A 9942-nucleotide genomic window follows, 5' to 3' on the forward strand; every position below is an offset into this window, starting at 1 on the left:
TATAAGAATGATCGAAAAATATACCAAGTTTGAATGGATGAACAGATTTGTAATAAAGATTTTTACAAGATAATTTATAATTTGAGGTCAAATTCTTTAACAATTTTATTCCAATCAATTAATGTGGGTTATTTTCAAAACACAGTTACTGAAAAAAAAACATATCGAATATCTGGACCAGCAGTAACTCTCTAGAATTCGTTTTAATTTACAAATACAAGCTGTTCAATTTAATTTCTTACAGTTATTGCGTTTAATTAAAATTACATTTTGCATAAAGAAATCAACAAACAAAATATAATTTTATTTAAACATTTAACAATTAATATATTCATATTTTATATCTCCCTCTCTAAATGTAACAGTAGCGGAAAAAATATCTATAGATGATACTTTATCTGATATTGTAATATTTAGAGAGCGATTTCTTATACAGATGTTTGCGGCACACCTTCTATAACTTGAGTACGGGATTGTGATTTCGAAATACCAACCAATGGTTGAACATTTATGCCGGAAGACAATGTGGCTGTAGTTGTCGTTGTCGAACGGGCACTTGGTACAGGTGTTGTACTTCGACTGCTGGGTAATGGTTTTGATGCCGGCTTATAAGTTGGTTCCACGGGAACGGGTGTAGATGACAATGGTATGGGTTCACGTTGTAATAAACGTTTCTCCTCCACTGATTTAGGTTGATTCAAAGAAGCAACCGCAACACCATTCGTTATTACACGTGCTGCTGGTGCAACAGTAGCTTCACTACGTGGAGGTCGCGAGTATGGCGATAGAGTACCACCGCCATTGCTTTCCTTAAGCGATATTGCAGATTTCAATGAAGATTGACTGCCACTTGTTTTTTGTGTTGTGGCCAATGAACTGGGAGATCGTATTGATGTGGTATCCGTTAGGACTTTACTGGCTAACGTTTTCGATGATGGAGAATCTCGATATTCGTAGAGGTTGTCACGTGATCGCATCACCTGATGATTTGCAGCTAAATTGGTATTATCAACACCGGTAGTTCGAGATTCATGATCGTATTCGGTGCCATCGTGATTAATGAATACATCTTCATCATAATAACGATCAGATTGTCTAGAATTAAACCAAATTTTTAATAAAAAGTTATACTCAGATAATTGTCTAGTTTTCTTTAAATTCCGTCATATCTTACCTCTTGGCATTTCTCCACATAATGCAACAGATAAAAACTAAAACGATCAAAAAGAAACACGCTACAGACATACTCCAAAATGCTATTTGTAGCGGTTCCTTTGGTTCCCACCAGAATTCAGTGGTGGGTGGATATGTCGGAACAAAGACTCCAATTACTGTTGGCAAGTATTGTGTCCAAAAGGCACTTTCAGTTTGGCGATAATTTAGTAATATCGACGAGTTATAAGTTGTGTTGATATTCAAGTAACGAATTTCACCCTGATAGGCACGTTCGTAATGTAAACCCAAAACTTGTTGAGGAGTAGGGTGACTAAAATTTTATAGCAAAATAAATAGTTATAATTTTTATCAAATGAATAAAATTGTTAAACAACTTACCCATATCGTGCAAAATTCGAAAATGTTTGTAAAAAGAAATGACTCATATTACGATCATTGTCTGTCCACATATTTCTTTCGAGATGGGCACTTTTGGGAAAGAACTCCACGTCCATGAACGGAGCACCGGTCAAGAAATAATGTTCAATGTCATGTGGATATTTTCTCCATTCGGGTAATTTTAAAGCCTCCACCGTAGTATTCATAACATACATATAGACAGGTACTTTTTGTTCCAACAGCACTTTGACCATTTGATCTACTGGAGCTCGATAATAAAAGTCGGACAACATATTTATATACTGATCTCTTATAATGGTGCTATTATTTGGATCTGGCCAATAGGTGTACATGTACTTAATGGCTTCGTATACCCCATTCGGATTCAGTGTGTAATTGTAACGGAAAACATGTTCTCGTATTTTTTGTTCGAAAAATTTATTATCAATTTCAAAATACGGTGCCAACGATTCATTTTGCGAAACAAAAAATGCTGCTTCCTGTGTTGTAACACCTGTCATATATTGTATACCTTTATTGCATTTTCCTTGGCGTATTAAATTCAGTGGAGTATCTATAAGGAAACGCCAATCTTTTTCACGCCAACCATCATACCAATCATCACCGGGTACAGTAAAATTATGATCCAATACAGGACCCCATGGGAAGGTGCCCACATCGGGTGGAAATTCCGCATTGCCCAATTCATAGAAACTTCTTCCGGTTCTTAGACAATTCACTAATTTCCATGAGGATTCCAGTGAGCAGCCTAACAACTGGCCAAAAACGCGACTTGTATTTTGAGCTCTATATTTATCCTGAATTAAAGCCCAATCAGCTAATGCCGATCCAGATTGAGCTATAACACGTTTTACAATATGTTTAGTCTGTGGAGCTACCATAAGTAATCCAGCCGATGCTGCACCAGCTCCAGATCCAAAAAGCGTTATCGAATCACGATCACCATTGAAAAATTCAATGTTATCATAAACCCATTTTAGGGCCATTGCTTGATCGAGTATACCATAGTTTCCGGGTGAATTTTCATCGCCTGTCGAAAGGAAACCAAGTGCTCCCAGACGATAATTGAATGTAACAACCACAACACCATAAAATGATGCCAAGATGTGACCTTGGAAAAGGTTTGAAGCTCCACGTACAAAATCACCGCCATGTATGTGAACCATTACCGGATATTTTTGAGCCACCCCAGCACCGGTCTGAAATGAGAAAGATAGATAAAATATAAATTTAAAAATTGAAAATAGAGGCTCGTAAGACTAATATAGTTTGGTTTGCTCTCTGAAATTTTGGTTTTCTTATAGAAAATTTAATATTTGCCATTACTTACCTTTGGTGAATAAATATTCAAATATAAACAATCTTCATCCATATCCATAATGCCTTTGGTAGCACCTGTATAACGTACCGGCTGAGGACATGCCGGCCCAAAATCAACAGCTTGCAGCAATTGAAAGCCTCTATGCAATCGAGGTGGCTTAAAACGCCCTTCGAATGTTGGTGGCATGGCATATGGGATACCCAAAAATACAGAACATTCACCCATGCTACGATCCACAGTCGAATGATATGGTCGATAAAATGATTTCGGATCTGGATTATCATACATGTACACCTTGAAGCCTTGCACCTGACCATAATTAGTGGTGACAAAAACATCACGCTCCAATGTTAAAGAATCACGTCGCTGTTTACCTTGTAAATCTTCACGCCAACCAGCCAATATACCAGGAAATGGTATTTGTCCCTCATTGGGATTGTTCTAAAAGTAACAGTAAAAGAAAACAAAATATGATGAAAATAACGTATCTTCTTCTTTAATAGTCCACAAAAAATAATCTGTTGTTAATTAGTGTGTTCCCATCCCAAGATGATTTGTGAACATGACTTGTACATCTTGTATTCTAGATATATGGTTTGATTAGATAGATGTACCCACCATATGTGTCTAGTCTGACAGACTCCCAACATTTCCAAATAGATGAATTTCTTTGTATTCTATGATGACATGTTTGATTAGCTAATGGACAAATACGTCCATAATGTATTTAACCGTTTATGGTCATATGCGTTACAAATTCAATTAACGTATCAAACATGGGATGTAATTCGCTGCCAATGTGATTAAATGATGATCATCATTCAATTGAAAATATGAAATTATGTTTTATTGTGTTGCATGTTCGTTTATTAATTGTACGAAGATTTGACCCAGTTTGTCTTGCACTGCAACAAATTATATTCGGTTTGTAATACGTAAAAGGGAGATTCGCTGTCAGAAATGGGAATTTTTAAAGTGCATAAATGAGGTATAAACTGAATTCTCATATTTCATTATTACAATTTTTTAGTTTTGGATAAATAAAAAGTGAACCGCTATTTTTTCCTGGGAAATTTTGTAACCCACTTGTCACCAGAAATATTAAATTTCAGGCACTTTTGTTGTAAAATGTAAAGTTTTAAAATACCGAAAATTGGGAATGCTGTTATATAGGCGCTGTGTAGGATAGATGTACCAACGGGTTTTTGGAAATTCGAAATAGAAGGGTACGAAAAGTACTAAAATGTACTTAATTTTGTACAATTTCGTAGCATGTGAATTGATAGAGCTAAAAACTTGAAATTTGGAATGCGACTTAGGGATGAGATGTAGAGTCTATTTAAGGAGATGGTTTTGAAAGCGTGTACTCATGTGTACGAAAAGTACTATATGATACTATATTTGGTACAAATTTAATTTGGAGATACAAATCGAGCTGGAATCCTGAAATTTGAAATTAACATTAGGAGTTGGACATCTGAGTGTAGGATTGGGAATGTACGTAGTTTTGGAATTTTTTTACCCAGTTTCAGTAATTTATATTCATGGGTACTAAATGGTACAAAATTTGGTACAATTTGAATTTTATGCGAACCAATAGAGCTAGAATCATGAAATTTGGAGTCAGGATAACTGTTGGGGTGTAAGATCGAGATATGTAGGAAGTTTTAAAAATTTTTACTAATGTGTACTAAATTTGGTACAATTTGAATTGTGGGTGAACCGATAGAGTTGGAATCATAAATCTTGGATTTAGGATCAGTCTGGGGGTGAAAGTTTGGGTTAAGTGGGACGTTTTGGAAATTCGTACTACTTTGTACTAAATTTGGTACAATTTGAATTGTGAGTGAACCGAAAGAGTTGTAATCCTGAAACTTGGATTTAGCATCTCTGTTTAGGGTAAGTAAGAAGTTTTCGAAATTCGTACTACTGTGTACTAAATATCGTACAATTTGAACTGTAGGTGAACCGATAGAGTTGGAATCCAGAAACTTGGATTTAGGATCACTGTGAGGGTGTAGGATTGGGGTCTGTAGGAAGTTTTGGAAATTCGTACTACAGTGTACTAAATTTGGTACAAATTGAATTGTGGATGAATCGATAGAGTTGGAATCTTGAAACTTTGATTTAGGATCACTGTGGGGGTGTAGAATTGGGGTATGTAGGAAGTTTTGGAAATTCGTACTACAGTGTACTAAATTTGGTACAAATTGAATTGTGGATGAACCGATAGAGTTGGAATCCTGAAACTTGGATTTAGGATCACTGTGGGGGTGTAGAATTGGGGTATGTAGGAAGTTTTGGAAATTGGTAGTACTATGTACTAAATTTGGTACAATTTGAATTGAGGGTGAACCGATAGAGTTGGAATCCTGAAACTTGGATATAGGATCACTGTGGGGGTGTAGGATTGGGGTCTGTAGGAAGTTTTGGAAATTCATAGTACTGTGTACTAAATTTGGTACAATTAGAATTGGGGGTGAACCGATAGAGTTGGAATCCTGAAACTTGGATTTAGGATCACTGTGAGGGTGTAGGATTGGGGTCTGTAGGAAGTTTTGGAAATTCGTACTACAGTGTACTAAATTTGGTACAAATTGAATTGGGGATAAACCGATGGAGTTGGAATCCTGAAACTTGGATTTAGGATCACTGTGGGGGTGTAGGAAGTTTTGGAAATTGGTACTACTATGTACTTAATTTGGTACAATTTGAATTGAGGGTGAACCGATAGAGTTGGAATCCTAAAACTTGGATTTAGGATCATTGTGGGGGTGTAGGATTGGGGTATGTAGGATGTTTTGGAAATTGGTACTACTGTGTACTAAATGTGGTACAATTTTAATTGTGGGCGAACAGATAGAGTTGGAATCCTGAAACTTGGTGTTAGGATCACTGTGGTGGTGTAGGATTGGGGTAAGTAGGAGGTTTTGGAAATTCGTACTACTGTGTACTAAATTTGGTACAATTTGAATTGTGAGTGAACCGATAGAGTTGTAATCCTGAAACTTGGATTTAGGGTCACTGTGGGGTTGTAGGGTTAGGGTAAGTTGGAGGTTTTGGAAATTCATACTACTGTGTGCTAAATTTGGTACAATTTGGATTGTGAGTGAACCGATAGCGTTGGAATTCTGAAACTTGGAATTAGGATCTCTGTGAAGTGTAGGTTTGGGTTAAGTAGGAAGTTTTGGAAATTCATACTACAGTGTACAGTCATTATGGGGGTGTAGGATCGGGGTATGCAGGAAGTTTTGTTGGAAGTAGAAGGGTACGAAAAGTACTAAAATGTACCAAATATGGTACCCTTTTTATTAGCGAACGGGAAGAGCTAGAATTCTGAAATTTGGAATGTTGGTCACTGATGGAAAGTTAGAATGATGTGCAAAGGGTTTTTGGAAATTCGACCTATAAGTGTACTAAAGGTACTAAACTTTACTGAATTTACTTCCTGTTGTATATATATTGAACATATATAGCATGAATCTTGACATATGAAATGGAATACTGGTTGGGAAGTAGTGTTGATGTACGGAAATAAGTACATTCGTACTTATGTGTATAAAAAGTGTAAAATGGTACTAAATTTCGTACTATTTACATTCAGTTGAGTGTGTAGAGATGGAATCTTGATAATCGGAATTAGCTTTAAAAAATCGTACTTATTTGTACGAAAAGTACTAAATGGTACTAAATTTGGTGGAAGTTGGATTTAGGTGAACAGACAGAGCTGAAGTCTTCAAATTGGGAATTAAAATGACTGTTGGAATGTAGGACTGAGGTAGATTATGAAATTCGTACTTATTGGTACGAAAGGTACTATATGGTACTAAATTTAGTACAATTTGGATTTTGCTTGAAAGGATAGAACTGAAAACCTGAAATTTGGAATTAAGATTTCTGTTGAAGATTGAGCTATAGAGACATCTTTGGAAACTCGTATTTATGTGTACGAAAAGTAATAAACGGCACTAGATGGATTTGGGTGAACGGAGAGAGCTGGAAACCCATAATTTGGACTAATGGTTGATGTTTGAATATAGAATTGAGATATGGAAGCATAGTACCTATGTGTACTAAATAGTACTATATTTCGTACAACTTGATTATGTGTGAACGGATAGAGCTGGACTCCCGAATTTTTTAATTAAAATTACTGTTGGAGTGTAAGATTGACATAGTTTAGGAAATTGTTAATTATAGAAACAAAAAGTACTAAATGGGTCCGGAAATCTTACAAATGTGTGAACGGATAGGGCTGTATTCTAAAATTTTGAATTAATATTACAGTTTGAGTGCAGAATTGAGATATGTCGGTAATTTTTTAAAATTCGTCATTATGTGTACTAAATGGTAAAAAATTGGTACAATTTTGATTCGAGTTAACGGATAGAGATAGTAAACGTAAATTTGTAATTAAAATTGCAAGATTAAGGAAGTATTGGAATTTCGTACTTATGGATACGAGAAGACCTAATTGGTACTAAATATGGTACAATTCGTTTTGTGTGAGCGGGAATCCTAATATTTGGACTTAAAAATAATTTGGAACAATTTGGACTTTGGTGGAAGTAAGATTAGGATTGATGGATTTATGTAGTTTTAGAAATTCTTACCTATGAGTATGAGAATTACTAAATGGTACTAAATTTGAAACAATTTGGATTTGGTTGAATCTTGAGATTTGGAACTTAGATTACTGTTGAAGTGTAGTATTGAGCTATGGAGACAACTTTGGAAACTCGAATTTATGTGTACCAATAGTATAGAATAGAAAATTCACTAAACTTGGATAACGGAGAGAGCTGGAAACCTAAAATTTGGAATGTTGGTCATTGACAGAGAGTTAGAAAGAAGGACCAAAGGTTTTTTGGTACCAAATTTAGTGGAGGTGACGGTGTTCGAAAAGCTCTAAATGGAATTACATGTGGAACCTGTACGTTTTTGCTAAAGTGTGGATTTCGGAAAATAGTGCTTATGTGTATGAAGAGTAATTAATGGTAATAAACTTGATATTAAATGTAGGAATAGAGGTGGAATTCAGAAGTATAGTACAACTAATTATACGGTATTCACCATTTCCATATGAAATATTTTTTTATTCCCTTTCCGCATACGAAGTAGCGGGTACTTTGCTAGTACAATATATTCTGATATCAAGTCTCAAAAATGACGTAACATGAAACAATGCCTTATTCTTTACATTACATTGAATTTATATGAAATTTAGTATAAAAAATACTCACCGGATCGAAACGAAATCGATCTTCATTTGGCATGCCCTGTGGATACTGGCCAGGTGGATTTCTGCCAGGATATTTGTCGCCATAGCCATTCGGCTGATAGTGTCCATAACGCCGATCATTGAATGTATATGTTCTTAAGTAAGCAAAAAAATTCGTTATTTAAAATACATATTATTTACTTTTTAATACGCAATACAATACCTGTAATCAGGATCTCCAGGATTTGGCCATTGATAATCATTAACACCCACTCTGGAGTAAAATCTTGGATCACGTGTCTGTGCCTCTACTCCTCTTAACTCTATATTTAATACTAAAACTACAATTAAGCCTAACATTGAAGCGTTACAAACGAATTTCATTTTGTCACGATATTTTATCTTTCTTCTGATTTTCTTCTCTAATCTAGTGGGAGTATTTTTGTTATATTTTGTTGTCGTTGTGGTATTGCTGATTACTGACGAATTCATCTTGACGCCAGATTTATGATGTGAAAGTAAAGTGATTGTGTGGTGTTTTGGAGGGGGAGTTCGTTTCTCAGTTCGATGTGAAAAAATTATCTTGATCTCATTGTTGGCATCTGAAAGGAAACAAAAGGAAAGTACGATATTAATTTATGTGAGAATGGTAGTAAAGTTTTGTGAAAAACATATCAAGGCAATAAAAACCTTCTTTTGCTTCATTTTTAAGTGAAAATCGAAATGCAAGGTGTAGAGTTTTGGGGGATACCTTTAGTAGTTTAACCAGTATCAGGTTTACATGTAAATATACATAATATTTAATTAATTTAAGGTAGGACCGCTCGATGGGAATAGAAAAAAAGCAACTATGTAGGTACTGCCTTCTTCTGTCAAATGTAACAAAACTATATTCAACATGAAATTCTAAAATTTCTTCAGTATGAAATGTTTATTTCATCCACATATATATTATTTGTACATATATATTTAAAGATTTAAAAGAGAAGAAAAATAATTTACAAAAAATTTTTGTTGTTGTTTTTTGTAATTAAAGAAAAGTCCTTATTTTTGATGGCGGGCATGGTAACTCCTCACTGGAACATCGGAATCCGAAAATTCCAACGGTGTTAGAAAGAGTACATGTCTGGGTCTCGTATGAACTAGGATTACTGACTTCGCTCTAAAATTAACAAAATAGTGGACCTTTGAAAAAATATTTTTAGAAAATCGCCAAAACCCATGTTAAAAAATAAGGAAGATCTTCACCGATTATCTTTATCCTAATTTATACGATAGCTATACACTCACAGAGAAACGTGTACAAATTTGAAATCGATTGTATGAGAACACGTTAGATGTAAGAATAACACACTAGATATAAGCAAAAACTGTATTAATTTCTACGGGAAATAAATACAATGCAGGACACAATGAGAAAGCATTTTAATAGACTGTGTAATAATTCTACCATACTACAACCTATAGCTATATTATAATATGTAAACAGTTTACTTGGGTTTGAATAAACTAAATACACCGTTTCCATCCAATATTGGTTAACTCCCACTCCGACAATGATAGTGCTGCCTGGTAATAACATTCAGCAATGAAGAAATAGATTACTAAGAGTAAAGTATCCCACAAACCCCAATAAAAGTTTAATTGATGTAAAAAAATCACGTTCACATGAATAACATAGAAGCTAAAATTTTAGTAAACAATGTCTTCTACGAAGAAAAAAGTAAACAACCAATAGAATATACACAAAAAAGACAAAGCATAAAAGAGAATGAAAAAAATATAAAAGCCGTTAACAGTTGCCTCATTTTACGGCAAGTTGTTG

General features: G+C 34.7%; 1 protein-coding gene across 1 annotated transcript; it reads right to left on the minus strand.

The window, feature by feature from the left end:
- Positions 1-343: 343 nt before the first annotated feature.
- LOC133325040 (acetylcholinesterase-like) lies at positions 344-8576 on the minus strand. The gene is made up of 6 exons (XM_061533867.1): positions 8341-8576; positions 8140-8272; positions 2906-3337; positions 1555-2774; positions 1175-1486; positions 344-1095 (listed from the first exon to the last, which is right to left on the minus strand). Exons 1-6 carry the CDS (start codon positions 8499-8501, stop codon positions 429-431), a joined length of 2925 nt encoding a protein of 974 aa, XP_061389851.1. The 5' UTR covers positions 8502-8576; the 3' UTR covers positions 344-428.
- Positions 8577-9942: the final 1366 nt, after the last annotated feature.

Source organism: Musca vetustissima, unplaced genomic scaffold, assembly GCF_032173495.1.
Source record: "Musca vetustissima isolate MV318-11 ecotype Yass unplaced genomic scaffold, APGP_CSIRO_Mvet_v1 utg17966, whole genome shotgun sequence".
Classification (NCBI taxonomy): Eukaryota; Metazoa; Arthropoda; class Insecta; order Diptera; family Muscidae; genus Musca; species Musca vetustissima.